General features: G+C 45.2%; 1 protein-coding gene across 1 annotated transcript in view; it reads right to left on the minus strand.

The window, feature by feature from the left end:
* The window catches only part of LOC129330202 (peroxidasin homolog), a 68,059-nt gene that overhangs the window by 35,368 nt on the left and 16,025 nt on the right, over positions 1–16,666 (minus strand). The window contains exons 2-7 of the mRNA XM_054980197.1: positions 15,324–15,395; positions 8,800–8,871; positions 6,443–6,514; positions 2,471–2,542; positions 2,233–2,304; positions 1,156–1,325 (exon numbers count right to left, since the gene is read on the minus strand). Coding sequence (XP_054836172.1) covers positions 1,156–1,325; positions 2,233–2,304; positions 2,471–2,542; positions 6,443–6,514; positions 8,800–8,871; positions 15,324–15,395 — 530 coding nt within the window. The remainder of the gene's footprint in view (positions 1–1,155; positions 1,326–2,232; positions 2,305–2,470; positions 2,543–6,442; positions 6,515–8,799; positions 8,872–15,323; positions 15,396–16,666) is intronic.

Below are 16,666 nucleotides of genomic sequence, written 5' to 3' on the forward strand. Positions count from 1 at the left end.
CTTTCTTTGCAAGCCTTCTCCACTCTTTTCTAATGTGGTGCTGAACAGCAGATAGCCAAACGACGGCTCCAAGACCCAAGTATGGGATGGGGTGCGAATGGTTACCAGGACCTGGGGGTTTCAAGAGGGGGATCTACTTACACAATACGGCTTATTGATAAGCTTTCAAAAACAAAACAGATCCCCTCCCTCTCTATGAACCATTAAATTGCTGTCTATGTGATGGATAAAAATTAGCCAAGCCAAGCAGGAACAGAGGGAGCGCGTGTGGCATTGCCAATATCTCCACGTCACTTCTAGATAAAATTCAGACGTGACAAAAGGCAGCTCTAGGAATTGCTGGTGATCCCTAGAGCTGCCCTATGCCACTTTTGGGTTTTGCCCGTAAGTGACATGGCAACGTCCGTGACATTGCTGTTTTTTTTTAACTCCCTGGTGGGAGGCCTCTCAGCACACCTAACAAGCCTAGATAGTTGGGGGCAGGGGGGATTATGTTACATTTTTCCTCTAGGCCCAGAGAAACAACGCCTAAGCTCTGTACCGACCCAGTTTTTTAGCTCCTTTCAGGGCTTCATCTGAGCTGGGGCTCACCGGAGGTAATCCTCAGACGGAACCCAGCACTCCCCTGTGCAAATTGCGCCCCTTTCCACTGTGATAAAGTGGCGTAAGCTTGTGTCTTCCAAGTACACTTTCCTGCTCAGATCAAGCTGACGGTGAAGCCAGCAGACAAATACTTTGCCGTGCACTCGGAGACAACGTTGATTGACAGGATCTTGTCCCATGCACGGGGCCTCAGGAAGTGAGCCTCCGAGGGGCTATGATAGCAGTGTTCAAAACAATGGGGGCACTGAAGTAGGGACAAGAGGCAATAGATTCAAATTGCAGCAAAGGGGCTGGATTCACAAGCCGTTCTGACTGTCAGAATCACGGCTTAGCAGAAGCAGATCTCGCGGGGGTTATGCTCTGTGTAACACATGCCGAAGCAGTTAGCCTGTTGCAGCAGGATCTGGGAGGCCCAGGTTCAAATCCTCACACTTGGGATCTTGGGTTAGTCACTCTCTCCTGGCCCAACCTACCTCCCAGGGTGGCCGAGAGGATGAAACGAGACAACCTTCCGATTTAGTGATTTAGTGCTGGAAACAGCAGAGCACTCACCACAGTTAAATTCTTGGGGGGTCAGTGTGACGACGGACCGGCCTTGAAGCTCCCGAGGGTTCTCACAGGTGGCGGCGGTCTGGGTGTTGCCCTGGGTGGTGTATTTCTTCAGCAGTTCAGCCAGCCACATCAGGTCACAATTACACAGCAAGGCGTTGGAGTCCAGCCGCCTGGGTGGAAGCAGTAAGCCAAGAAAAGGTGTCAGTCTAGTCAGACATTTCTTGGTAGCTAACAGGAACCATGACTTCCCAATAATCTGAGATCAAATCACTGATCTATCTGTTCCAGTAATATCTATGGCTGTCAAGCCCCTAGTGCTAGCGGGGAATCTCCTGCCCCCAGGTCCTGTTGTTTGCCATGGATCAGAGCAGCAGCAGGAGAAATTTTTTTAAAGCAGCCTTGTGTCATTACTGGAAGAGACAATGGGTAGCTCTAGGAATCGCCAGAAAATCTATGGTTTTACTATAGAGTTACCATTTCTCACTTCTGTGGTAGCTCTAGGAATTTCTGGAAACTCTATGGTTTCACCTATATCCCTCTGACATCTCTTCCCAAGCTCTATCCATGAATATCCAGGTGTTTTCCAATTTGGAGTTGACGACCTTATATGCTGGCCAAGCTTTAAGTAACGCTAGCAGATAACCCACCCGTATGAACATGTGCAACTGGCTTAATCTAAATAAGAATACTTGATCAGCTAGTTTAGTATAGTCTTCCCTGATTGACAGTGGTTCTCCTACTGCTCAGTCAGAAGGTCTTTTCCAGGTGGTGAGATCTTCATAAACTGGATATCCTGGAGGCTGGGCCATTCTTTATTGCAGCGGTACAGCTTTCCTGACAAAGAATATCGGGGTTCCCTGAAGGACCAGAGGGCCCCAGCAAGGGGAACAAACAATCTACTGGTTTTTAATCACTGAGACGGGCTATATGGAGGCTGAGCCCAGTGATATCGTATGGGACCATGGAAGTTCTGTGGTTGGCTGAAGAAACAGATACATCCAGAAGATCAGCTTCTGGATCTTTCATGACTACCTGAACAAGAAGAATAGTTCTCTGTGACCTCTATTATTCACTTACAGCCGTTTAAGAGATCCCAGGTCGCTGAAAGCTCCCAGCTGGATTCTGGAAATGCGGTTATTATGCAAGAAACTGAAATGAGAATGACAAGAGACGTCAAGGCCTTCTCACACTGCTTTCCAGTGGTGGCTCGAGATATTTTGCTAAGACAGTGGCGGTTCCCCTGCTTTTGCCAGCCCCCCCCCCACTCTATCCCCTGCCTCAATGGACTAAAATTTGCTAAAATTTCATGACTTACAGCCTTTCAAGTTTGGGCAGGTCACTGAACGTCTCTGACTCCACGGTTTCCAGGTTATTAAAATGCAGATAACTGATAGAAAAGCAAATAAACAAGGCCAGATAAATCAACAGTTCCCAAACTTTGTGCCAGGACATCCTAACAGGTCACAAGGAATAGAGTGGCTGCTAGTTAGCTTCCACGTTGGATTCAAGGTGCGGTTGTGACTTCGAAAGCCCTTCATAGCCTCAGACCCCATACATAAAAGACTGTCTCTTCAAATATGTCCCTTTTACAATCTGCTAGTTGCCGCTCTAGTCGCTGAGTTGCTCCCCTGCTTAAGGTTGTCCATTTGGCAACTACTAGAGCCCAGTCTTTTTCAATAGTGGCTTCCACCGTGTGGAAAAAGTTCCTTGAAGTGGTGAAGGGGACATTTTTAGGAGGTGCAGTAGGGCATTTTATTTGCTTTGAATGGAGTTTGAGCAGCAGACATTTTCTTGGAACAACACGGTTTTAGTAGATTCTATATGGTTTAAAACTGGAACTGTAAGGCACCTGCCACCACAAGGAACAAATGGGGCATAAACATCTCAATAAATAAATAAAGTTGTTTCAGGGGATACAATAGGATTGCCAGCCCTCCACTGGCAACCAGCAGGAATGTGAGGAAGGTGCAGAGACGGACAAAAACGGCATCGCCTTATGCCACATCACTTCCAGGCGAATATCCAGAAGCGACATCATGGCATCATGCAGCACTCTAGGGGTTTCCCCAGTCTCTATGGCTTTTACCATAGAGATCAGTGAAATATCTAGAGAGTCAAGCAATATGCTGATGTCACTTCCGGGTTCTCACCCAGAAACGATGCTGTGGAACTGCATGATGCCCTTCTCCCCACCCTTTTTACACCCCCTGCTCATTCATGCAGTGGCAGGGACAACTCCAGTATACACTGAAGCTCTGCAAATTCAAGAAACCTAATTCCCTGAAAATTCAACACAGGTGGACTCTGATCCTTTACAAATGAAGTTTCTTGGAATAGTCTTCAATACTGTGGGAAAATGGGTTTGGTCTCTGGTGTAAACTGAGCAAAGGGGCAATTAAATCTTTCTTCAGATGTGTGATCTTATTGATAATAAGAACCAAATGCTTCCGACACCATCCATTAATCGCTGCTTTATGAGAGAGTTTTTGAAGGAAAGCTCAGGGCAGCTAGAGAATAGAAAAAAAATTGCTTGAATGCAAAGTTGCTTCGAACGATTGGAAACAGATGGAGTCTTTCCTCCCTCTGACACTGGATCTGTTACGGTCATTGCTGTAAGTTAGTTACAACCGGGTGAAGCACGATTTTCTCAAAACAGCACCTTGCAAAGCAAATCGCTTGGCCTCTAGGGTGGATTCTCAAGAAAATGACGGGGAAGCATGCTGGATCGCTGCCTTCTCAATACATCATGAACTAAGCTGCTGATTATATATGCTAGTGTAACCCCTATGAGGTAATTGGTTTAGCCCAGTGGGGTGGAGTCAGTAGCTAGAGGCAGGCTGTTGAGGAGGAGGCTGGTTGCTGGGGAGTTTAATAATAATTTGTACGCTCTTATCACCTTCAATAAAGTAATCAAATGTATGTAAACAATATGACTTAAAGTGGTGTTTGAGTATTGTGTTTGGTTGGTGTTACTGGGATTGTATTATTTTTGCAGGGTGGTAATTCCCCAACAAGAGGGCAGAAGTCTGGGCTACAGTTGCTCCGAATTAATGAAAAAGGACTCACCGCTTCATGGAAAGTTGAACTGTTTTACCTTTTCAAAGACATTGTTGATATAAAATTTTCTGTATGGTTGCACTTATGAGTTAGTTAAAAAAATAGTTGTATTTTTTTAAAAAGAAAAATTCTTTCTTCAAATTGTATGAAAAGTGCATCCTAAGTCCCATAGAACCCATAAACAGAGAAGTTACACTAGCAAAAGACGATTTCTTGGCTGAGGTCACCTGAGGAGGGCTGCAGATTTCCCAGTTTCCTCCTCTTACCAGAAAGAGGGACTCTTCTCTCATTTGTCTAATAGTAACATACTTTGTAAACCCCTCTGAGTGGGCATTAAGTTGTCCTGAAGAGCGGTGTATAAATCAAATGTTGTTTATGATGATGATGATGTGTTTGCTATAAGTAATTCACAATTGCTTAGCTACTCTGAGAAGCTGTGTTTAGTTACATTGAGTGTTGGAAGCAAGAATTCAGTGCTCTGTCTCAGAGATAACAGCACAAGCTAGCATTGTGTGTGTGCCAAATACACACAGGTAGAAAGGAATGCTTAAAGGTAACAAACTCAGACAATAGCTTATTCTGCAGGGCCACACATGAGCAATATAACAGGTGCTGAATTTGCACTAAAGAAGGTGACATGCATGCTAAAATTTCTATCTGCGACATAACTGTGAACCAATCATATTGTAATTAATTACACTGATGTTCTGATGTCATACTTGCTATAATAGTTGTTCTGCTTAGAGGAGGATCAGAGGAAACCATTTTTGGAGACAGTTTCACATGTTCTGCTTTGTTGCCAACTATATGCAGACTTGGGTCTCAAATACTTAAACTCAGAATTATTTAATATGAGGGGCCTCCCAGATTCCTTAAAGGTCTCTCACCTTCTGAATGACTCCCTGCCTAAAACCACTGAGAATGTAGCAATGTTTCTCTATACGGCTATAAAATTCTATCAGGCGTGGTTCCAGAAATAACTTTGGTTTTTTGTATTGTGTACATTGTGCCAGCTGATGCCAGTAAAGGATAACTGACTGACTGATTGACTGATTGACTGACTGACATTTTGGGGGCATTTTGTTCTCTCTCCTTTCATTGTAATTAAAGTTCAAGACCACTCCCTCCATTCCAACTTTGTGCCAACTTCGGCTTAACACAGATCTGTCCCTTGAGGATTCTCTATCCCTCTTTTTCCGTTTTTCCTTGCTCTCAACATTCCAACTTTTTTGCAACACGCTAAATCTTCTTCAGGATATTTTTAAGGGTTTTTTTTTCCATTTGAGACTAGTCCGATCTTGTCAGATCTCAAAAGCTTGGCCTTGGTTAGTACGTGGATGGGAGACCAGATGGAAACCGGCTTGGCCGCCAAGCCAGAAAAGAAGTCCAGGTTTGCTCCTGTTCCTTTAATATGCCATAGATCATACGCAGAAATCAGCAAGGGAAACTTTCCGTGGTACCGAGATAATAATTGAGTGTGACTACAACTGACTTTCTTCACGTGGAGAACGCTAGATTTTTCTTGCAAGGTTACCTGGGAAGTGAAGCCCTAGTTGTCCTTCCCCTCTCTGTTGGAATCGCTGCCTGAAGAGCCACAAGAGGGCTTCGTTTGGGGGCGGGCAGCTTCTACTTTCTCCCAGGGCGTCCTGCAGGCTGCCTGCTCCCAGGGAGCTGCTCTGGAAGCGGCAGCGTCGGTGAAGCTTCAGCCGCAGCAACAGCAGAAGAATCTGCAGCAGATTCTTCCACTGTCGCTGCGGCTGGAGCTTCACCAATGTGGGGGCTTTCTCCAAAGCAGCTCTCGGGAGTAAGCAGCCCGCAGGATGCCCTGGGAGAAATTAGCAGCTGCCCGCCCCCAAACGAAGCCCTCTTGTGGCTCTTCAGGCAGCGATTCCAACAGAGAGGGGAAGGACCACTCGGACTTCCCTTCCCAGGTAACCTTGCGAGAAAAATCTAGTGTTTTCCACGTGAAGAAAGTCACTGGTAGCTTTGCTTATTGTCCTCTGCCAATTGCAGCAGATCAAATTGTTCAAAGTAGTTTGTGTCGGCCTCTCTTATTCACAGATTTCCCAAACACGGCTGCGTCTCCGTGATAGCAAGAACACTTACTGCTTTTAAAACAAACTTTAAAAAATTAAAATAAAAAACTGACAACCACCTGCAGAGGTTGTCTCGAGGGGAAAAGATAAAATGCAGAGATTAAATCTCATCCAGTTTCCCACACAAAACTTACAGCTGTTCCAGGGAATGAAGTCCTTTGAATGCATGTTGCTGGATGTTTTGGATTTCGTTCTTGTAAAGGTAGCTTGGCAAAATAAAACAAAGGTGAAAAATGAAATCAACAAAGATTTCTGGTTGGCAACTGGACAACGACACAGGAAGCAGTACCTTACCAATGAAATCCTAAACAGAGTTACTCCAGTCTAAACCCAATGAAATCTATGGGTTTAGTCTGGAGTAACTCTGCTTAGGATTTCACTATAAAACAAAGATAATTGTGACGAGACATTAGTTTACAATCTTAGTACCTCAACCTCCCCATGCAAAAAGTCCTTTGTCAGTTCTTGCTAGAATATCTAAGACTAGCCAATCAGCAACAAGAACCCTCTTCATTACATGAGATGCTTTGAACTGGATATAGAACTGGTTCAGGGTGTCCCCCCACTTGTCTCTCTCCACTGACAGCCAAGCTACAAGTGACGCCTTACACAGGTTGGACACTTGTCAGCTTCCCTCAAGTTTTGATGGGAAATGTTTGATGGGAAATCCTGGTTTTACAGCTTGGCTCTCCATTACAGCTGCAAGACCAGGATGCCTACATTTCCCATCAAAACTTGAGGGAAGCTGACAAGTGTCCAACCTGTGTAAGGCGTCACTTGTAGTTTGGCTCTGAGAAAGGCTCTGTAAAATAAACATTTTCAGAAAACAGGGTGTGAGGAGCAAAAAAAAAAAAGAACGACCAAAGATAGGCTCAGGTGCAGCAGCAGGAGCAGGGAAGGAGAGGCGTGAAAGACGCATGCTGCTAGTGTAAAGTTCGATAGGGCACCCACATGAAGAAATTGCTTGCAGTACTTCCAGCCATAGGCTGGGGAAATGGCAACTAAGAGCCAAGCTACAAGTGACGCCAGACATGTGTTTTTTAACGTGTAAGGGACGCAATTTTACCTGGGAACTGTAGTATTCAAGTACAGTTTTCAAAGACAGAACCATGTGGGATTCAATATATTGTCGAAGGCTTTCACGGCCGGAGAGCGATGATTGTTGTGGATTTTTCGGGCTGTATAGCCGTGGTCTTGGCATTGTAGTTCCTGACGTTTCGCCAGCAGCTGTGACTGGCATCTTCAGAGGTGTAGCACCAAAAGACAGAGAGATCTCAGTGTCACAGTGTGGAAAAGATGTCGGCAGGTCATTTATAGCTACTCAGGAAGGTGGGTTTGGGCTGAGTCATCCTGTAAGAGTTTCCCAGGGTGTGGAATGCTAATGGAGGGAGGCTTCACTGTATCCTTCACAGTGACCTGCCAACATCTTTTCCACACTGTGACACTGAGAGATCTCTGTCTTTTGGTGCTAAACCTCTGAAGATGCCAGCCACAGCTGCTGGCAAGACGTCAGGAACTACAATGCCAAGACCACAGCTATACAGCCCGAAAAATCCACAACAACCATGTGGGATTGCTGGTGGAGAGGAACTTTGCAATTATTTTCTTGCAGTCTCAACAGACAGATGAACTACTAGCTCTTCCCCCCGCCCCTGCAAAGTCCCTCTCTCCCAGTGATCCCATGCAGCTCTGTCTTTGAAACTACAGTTCCCAGGTAAAATTGCGTCTCCGACACATTAAACAACACGTGTCTGGCTGCACTTGTAGCTTAGCTCTTCGCTGGCTTTAAAAGGGCATTCGTCCACGGACTGTAGGTCTAGCAACAGCTATTAGCCATTGTAGATAAATGGAGACTCCATGTTCAGAGGCAGTCTACCACTGAATACCAGTTGTTTGGGGGCGAATAAGACGGGGAATCTGGGGCCTCTGAACTCCTGTTTAGGAGTCTCCTGAAGCTCTGGCAGCACATATACTAAAATTGGAACGATACAGAGAAGATTAAGGAAGTGGCTGGCCATTGTGGGAGACAGAATACTGGACCAGATGGACTATGGGTCTGATCTGGCAAAGCTTTTCTTCTGATGAGATTCCTGTGCTCCAGAGACTCGTATACAGAGTATGATTTGCTCCTGAATATTGGCAGCAAACATGAAAAACACAGGAAAGGACCAGATTATCCGTTATCAGGAAGTGCGTGTTGTGGGAGGAGAGGACTTGAATCCGCTTCCTGCTTTTAATGAGTTACAATGACAATTAATCCAACTGTACTCTTCAAGGGTTTTTCTTCAAAACGAGATACGTCATGCCAATGGATTTCGATGGCATTAAGACACTCGGAGCCTTTTACAGAAATGTTACCGTCAATATTTACTCTAAACGTCCTGTTAATATTTACTCTAGTGTTATGTATTTCCAAAAGAGCCATTAGGACATTTCTGCAATACTTCAGCTTCCTATTACTAATAAGAAAAGAACGAGGAAACACACTCACAGGTATTTCAAGTTCCCGAGCTCTTCAAACGATTTCCGTGCAATGTGCTTTATCAAGTTGTTGTTCAAGAGCCTGTGCCAAGCCAGCGGGCAGAAAGGAACACATTTGTGAAAGAGTTTGACCCAGCAGGCAGCAACGTCTATGCTTCGGCTGGATCTGCTCAGCATTCATTGTTATGTTGTCTATCACTGTACACCGCAACAAAATCGGACTTTCAAGCATATCATAACAAATAAAAAAATGAAACAGTTGAAACTGGGCAACTGTAATTTGCAAAGCATAGTTCAGTAGTAGGGTTAAGTGTTGTCAAGTTGCTTTCGACTTATGGTGACCCTATGAATTAACAACTCCCCAAACATCCTATCACTAACAGCCTTGCTCAGATCTTGCAAACTGGAATCCGTGACTTCCTTTATTGAGTCAAGCCTTCCTATTTCCTTCCATTTTTCCTAGCATTATTAACTTTTCTTCTCATGGGCTGTTTCCACACGTCTTCTCCCCCTCCCGAAAAATGGTGCAAAATTTACGGAACGACGCACCTTCATGGCACGATTTCCCGACATGACTTTGCTTCGTGGCGCGATGATGTCAGAAAACACGCCACGAAGCGAATTCATGATGGACAATTGCACTATGAAGGCATGCCGTTCTGTAAGTTTTGTGCCATTTTTCAGGAGGGGGGGGACGTGTGGAAACGGCCATGATGTGACCAAAGTACGGTAGTCTCAGTTTTGTCATTTTAGCTTCTAGGGAGAAATCAGGCTTCAATTGATCGGGAACTCAGTTACTTGTCATTTTGGCCATCAGTAGTGTCTGTAAAACTCTCCTCTAGGACATTTTAAACGAATCAATTTTCTTTCCGTTAGCTACAGCAACTCTATTGGTCCTCATTTTCCAGGAAGAAAACTGGCATATGAAACAAGCTGTAGACAGACTGTACAGTGGCCAGGCCGAAAACTGGATTGGAATAGGTCCAATCTACAGAGTTTCTGGTGATTCCTAGAGCTACCAGTTCTGGGTTTTCCTGGAAATGACATCATAGCACACTCGATGCTGACTTTAAAAAAAAATCATCTTGCTGCCACTCTGAGGCAGGCAATGGCGGCTGTCAGAGGGAGGCTTCTCTCCATAGCGGGAGGCGTGGAAGCCCTATTTGGTTGGCCACTATGGGAAACAGGATGACTGATGAGATGGGCCATGGACTAGATCCAGCACGGCTGCTCTGACGATCTTATGCACTGGAGGCAAGAGCTATCTGCGACTCCCATTCAAAAATGCACCTTCTAGACAGCCCGGGAAGGGAAGTGAAACTTAATGTGCGAGAGAACTTGAGCAACTCATGCTAATAAACTTTTTAACAAGGAATCTCTCAAGGGCCAAAATGGGGATAGTGATTTAACAGGGAAAGGTTATAAAACAATTTTTCAAAATCAACACAGATTAGAGATGGTCTCTGCAGAAGATGGAGCAGAGGTTCGTCTAGGTGGCCGCCTGGTGGTAAGAGTTGTGTGTTGTCACTGGAGAGACTCTTGTTTGAAAGGGCTGGTGTTTCACATCCTACCGAAAATAATGTATCTACTGCAGAAAACTTTAGTGATTTCTGTCGGTTCTTGCAAAATCAGCAAGCTCCAGATGTCGGAATTAAGGTAAACTGGCGGGATGGTGCAGAGAAAGATCTGAATGGTAACAGTGGAAACCCGGCCAAAGTCTTTAGTGCTGTTTACCTCCCTCACACTGTGTTTTCACGGTCGTTGCCATAGCACCCCTTTCAAGCTCCTTAGCTCATGAGAAAAGCCTCCTTGGTACAGAGTCCCATGCTAACCTTTGGCATTGCTCCCCATTCTTTGGCAGAGTGCTTCAAAACATCAAAATATTCTTCCTTTCCAAAAACTGCCTCTGCTAGGGATCACCTCCTGCGATTTGGCGACCCAAAGGAAAATTAGCATCCATTCAAAGATGCCATTCAACAGGTGTAGAATTAATTTTCTACTACAGAAACATCTGGACTCTTGATCCTTACATTTTCATATTTGGGGGCGGGGTACCAGAGAGAACTAAGCCCCCTTTCCCTGGGAGACTGAAACAGGGGGGGTCTGCAAACACCCACCTGCTGAGATTCGGGCTGAAACATATCACACTTAATTTAGGCGAAGTGGTTTCTGGAGCAAGCTGCAGCCTAGGAGGCACATGCTGTTTAGCAGCTATTTATCTATAGCATTTATGGACTGCCTGCCAACTTAAGTCTAAAAGTGATGTTTCACATAGCTTGAGTGTGCGCGTGTTCCTAGGCCCTTCAATAATGGCTACACAACCTGTCCGTAAGCAGAGTTTAACAAAGTCACGTCCGATCCTCAATATTGGTTCTTCTACAGAAAACTTGCAGTTGGGGAGACTCTGTTCTGAATTTTCTACTCGCTCAAGCAACTGTGAAATATCAACCCCAAACTGTGAACGTACGGCCAGATTCACATTGTGCTTCTAATTTATTTTCAATGCTGCTGCTTCTTGGGTTTTTTTGGCTGGCAAAAGATTCCCAGACTGACTTTGCACCTGGATTTTGACTTTTTACTGAATGTCGAAATCCGGAAAATGTAGCATTATGGGAATAAGTAAGATGTGAAATAATAATTGGGATATTTATCTGGTGAAATAATAATTGGGATATTTATACACAGCTGAGCGTTGGCTGATGGTTTGAAGAAACGCTCAGCTACAGCTCTTCTGATGAACTTTACCAGTTGGATTTGGAGGAATATTGATTGTTCTTCTTGTTATACGTAATTAATCAGTATTTGATTCATTGATTCTTGCACTATACTAGCACTTTGCACTTTATAAAATATAAAAATTTATAAAATTTATTCCTTAGAATTTGATTGTGGAATCTTGTGGTTCCTGCACACAGCAGTTTTCTTGTAGACCTGAGAGTTGTTAACTGGCCTGGAAAATAATGACCTGTCCATTTAACAGAATCTTAATGGGATGTGATTTACCTCTGTCCCGTAAAAAGCTACACCTGCCCATTTCCACAGATACTACTAAAGGGACAGGACATTTTCCCGCAGGACTGCTAGCAACTCTACTATTTGTATTCTTTGTAGCACACGGATAGCTCCGAAGAAAGACAAATCTTTCTCTTTATAGCTCGCAACCAGCAGGAAGTTTGGGGATGGGGACATGAGGTCATGATTTTGTCTATGACGCTACATCATTTCCAGGGAACACCCAGAAGTAGGGCTGCCAAGCCCTTGCTGGGGGTAGAAAATCCCCCACCCCCAGGCTCTGTTGCCCCCTGTGGCTTGGAGCGGTGTCAGGAGAAAAATTCTTTAAAGCCCTGTGTACTTAGAAGAAGTTCTTACTGGAAGTAGCAAAGGGTAGCTCTAGGAATCGCTGGAAAGGTAAAACCATAGAGTTTCTGGCAGTTCCTAGAACTACCCCTACATCACTTCTGGATTTTCCCAAAGGGATCTCAGTTGTTTTAATTATGAGAGAAACAACCAGGGAGGGGAGGGTTGAAGGCCTCCCAGTGGTCAAACCAGGGGGAGGAGCTGGGAGGGCAGTGGGAACTTACCCCATGAGCATATGAACAGAGCACTTCTGCACCTACCTGTCACACTGGGAAATTACCTAAGTTTCCAGTACAACACAGAAACTACAGGTCATGAGGGGTGGGGAGGCAATTCACTAAAAATCAGCCCTAAACTTAGTTCTTGGGGCTGATTTTTAGTGAATCGCCACCCCCTCCAACATGACCTGGAGCTTCTGCATCACACTGGAATCATAGATGCAGAGGAGTTAGCCGTGTTAGTCTGTGGTAGCAAAATCAAAAAGAGTCCAGTAGCACCTTTAAGACTAACCAATTTTATCGTAGCATAAGCTTTTGAGAATCAAGTTCTCTTCGTCAGATACATGGAGGGCCAAAGAGAGAGAGAGGGAGAGAGAGAGAGACGGCTCTTTGTCAGATCTCTTTGTCAGATGCATCTGGCGGGGAGAGCTGTGGTTATCGAAGACTTGTACTACATTGGAATTGGATGGTCTGGTTGTTTTGCTGCTACAAACCAACACGGCAAACTCCTTTGAAGCCTCACACAAGCCAATTAATCTCCACACCAAAAGGAGATGTTTACATTTACTAGCAAAGGAATGTTTTGGTTGCATCCCTCTCTCTCCCCCCCTAACTGCATCTTCTCTCTCCTCCCCTCTCTCCTCGTCTATATTTGACCAGTTTCTATACCATGCATCTGACGAAGAGAACTTGATTCTCGAAAGCTTATGACACTGGAATCAGTTTTTTAAATCATATCGAGTATTAATAACACCAACACTAACTGCTATGAACTGCATCATTATTATTACTGGCAATTCTAAAATGGTCCAAGAGGTGTTTTCAGTCCAGGTGCTGAGGCCATTCATTAGTATTCTCCAAAACATTATGCTAAATACGCTTTTTGGATTCTGTATGTTGAACCTGCCAAATCCCCTCTTGGTTCTTAATGTGCCTTTCAAGAATTTGAATCACCAGAGCAGAGCGATACTCGGGACATCAGCTAATTAAATCACGTTGCTCTCTTATCTCAGTCAAGCGTGTGTTCACCAAAGGGATACGCTATCACCGAATGACTGAATCTTGCTCATTCTGACTATGGTGAACTAGGGTTGCCAGGCCAAGCCAAGCCTGATAACTAGCAGGAGGGTTAGGGGGTGGGGCTTTGGGGAGCCATGTGACATTGATTTACTATAAAGTTTTACCATTGAGTTTCCAGTAATTCCTAGAACTACCCATTGTCATTTCTGGGTTGCGCTTGGAAGTGACGTACCAGTACAGAGAGAAGCATAGTGTGAGAACTGCAAACCCTACACTTAACCCTTAATATGGTTGCCTTCTGGCCTCAGCCATCTCTCTCTCTCTCTCACACACACACACATACAAACAAACACACACTCATCAAGTTATTTGGCCGGGATGCAGTATCCGATATAAAAACTTTTTGTTAAAACTCTAAGGGCCAAATTCACACATTATGCTTTACATACGTGTGCCACAGGGACTTGCAGTCATATTGCAGCTACAAGACCCTAGCAGCAACGCCTGTGTAAAAGCTCAGCAGGGCCCCAATTTGAATCAGGGCCACAGGATGAGGGAGGGGGGGGAGAAGAGACTCCTGTCTTCCCCCCACTCTGTTTTTGGGCCTTGGGGGCCATTACTTGCTGGGAGGTTGCATGAGCAATTGGCCCCCTGGTGCCCTTTTACACAAGAGTGGCCCTGAGGACTCACAGTCCACAATATGGGTGCCAGGCCCCATGGCGAACACATGCAAAGTGTAACATGTAGTTTGGCCCTTGAAAAAAGGGGCAGCAGAAATCGAAAACCTGCACAGCAGTAATGCCTTGAGGAAGATATTCTATTGCAGGCTTGCCCATACACCTACGATGGTCCTGAACTCTGTTGAAGATATTTTACATACAGTAAAGAGGGCACATGGACTTGGGCCTCTTAGACGATCTTTAAAAGGTGGAATCTCATACCTGGCCAGGTAGGACTTTGTCATGGTTACAACCAGCGTTATGCATCGGGCCCAGAAACACCTAGGCAGTCAGCACAGCTGCTACAGAACTTGGGGAAAGTGTTACTGGTCTATCTCTTGCCTCAGCCGGGTGGTTGAATTCAGTATTCTGTACCACCTGAAGCTCCCAGACTATCTCCGAGGGCAGCTCCATAAAAAACACACTGCAGCAGTCAAAAAGACATAGGGCAATCCTGAGTATTCAAGAAGGTGTACCGATGGGTGGATCCAGTACTACCCAGAGCCAGTTTGGTGTAGTGGTTAAGAGCAGCAGGACTCTAAACCGGAGAGCCAGATTTGATGCCCCACTCCTCCGCTTGAACCCAGCTGGGTACTGTGGGTCAGTCACAGCTCTCTCAGAGCTCTCTCGGCTCCGCCCATCTCACAGGGTGATTGTTGTGAGTGAGGAGAATAATAACACACTTTGTAAACAACTCTGAATGGGCCTTAAATTGTCCTGAAGGGCTGTATATAAATCAAATGTTATTCGTATTATACCACCAATGAAAAGCGTCCTTGAATTGTGATAGCAGTTAAATCTCCTGCCCCGTACTGAATGCATTCTGAGGAAATCGCCTGAAGCAAATGGGTGGAGGGTCCCCGCATTCAAGCTATATCCTGAAAGGACCTAGAAGCAGGCTGGATTCAGCAAGTCCTGACGCCAACTGCATGAGCTATTAAAATCTCAGATCCAAGACAAGTTCACAGCAGTCCAAGAACAACGAAGCGAGCAATGTGGTTTACATGGCCAGAGCCAAAAATAAAGCTGCTTCGAGGCTTGGATAATCATCCCCTACATCATTTATTAATGCGTATTAGCCAAACCAATGAGAAACATTCTCCAATGTGCTCTTTTCTTTACTCCAAACGGCCTATAGTGCAAACTTAAACGTTTCCCCCTTCTTTCCACACCCGTATTTGGGAGGAGACAGATAAATGGCTGGGATCTCAGGTACTTACAGTGTATTGAGGTTCTTCAAATTCCTGAAGGCTCCAGGCTGGATGTCTTTGATGTGGTTGAAGCGCAGGTCTCTGGAACGAAGAGAGTTCATGAGATTGTGCTGGTAGCTGACCTACGTCTTTACCGTAGATCCAAATGCTTTTGCAAAATATTCTCCCAGATAGCGCTGGAGCGAAAAAGAGCCAGCGTCCAGCTCAGAGGGGTCCTCTCTCCCACTTTGCAGCTCTTAAACACTCTTAATGGTCCGGGGCCCTTGACCTGCTTTACAACTTTTGGAAACGTCTGCCCATTAGCTGGTGTTGCAGTCTGGCAGACTGATGTTCCAACAGATTGTTAAGCCAGATGTAGCTCTGATCCCTTAATTTCTCCCCCTCTGGATGAAGTACTCTTTCTTATAGGGCTTGCTTGGGTAGGGACCAGGGAGGGGGTTTTCCTCTTGCAGATGTACATCGCTTGCTTGTATCAACAGTCACCACTGGAAGGCAGCCAAGAGTGCGTGTGTTGGCATCCCCCCCCCCATGTGTGTGTTGCTTGTGAAGTTAATTGAATGTGCATTAACTGAAGCAGGGAACATTCCCGAGTGCACATTGCAGGTCAAAACCCCACCTCTGACCTGGGCCTACAGATTCCAAATATCTACTTTCTAGATCCTCTCTATGCGGATTCCAGAATTTCACAAAGTTTCAACCTCAGCAAAGCTTTCTTCCTCTTCTACTAATTTATTCATTTGCTATGGTACAACTGCAAACAATCCAAAACACTACTCCACCCATTTTCAGGTTTGTAAAAACTTCCACTCTAGTTCCCAGTGACCCTTCTCTCCCCATCTCCCCGCCCCCCAAGTTATAGGCCACCTTCGCCATCAGATTTGGGCCAGGCAGGAGAAGAAAAGAATTGTGGTATCAGCAGCTGCAGGTAACCTCATTCAGGTTGTGGGATGGTGGTGGGTGGGTGGGTGAGAGTCATAGAGTCAAAGGGTTGGAAGGTACCTCCAGGGTCATCGAGTCCAACCCCCTGCCCAATGCAGGAAATTCACAACTACCCCTCCCCCCCACAGTGACCCCTTCTCCATGCCCAGAAGATGGAAAAAGAAGACGTCCTTTTCCTTTAACGGAGGTTTAATGAGTGGACATGGGTAGTTGAAGCTTTTAGGAGCGTGGAGCCTAATAACCCCACCTGATCGTTTCTTGCAGCTCAAATTGATATTAAAGGGACAGCTAGACAGACCCGTTCAAAAGCTGGCCACCGTAATTTTAAAGAATCACCTGGAAACTGGTGATTCCTTAAAACTACAGTGAAAACCCTTCTTTCTCAGATTCCATCATTTAAGACTGGAGGGATG

The sequence above is a fragment of the Eublepharis macularius genome, chromosome 5 (assembly GCF_028583425.1).
Source record: "Eublepharis macularius isolate TG4126 chromosome 5, MPM_Emac_v1.0, whole genome shotgun sequence".
Lineage (NCBI taxonomy): Eukaryota > Metazoa > Chordata > Lepidosauria > Squamata > Eublepharidae > Eublepharis > Eublepharis macularius.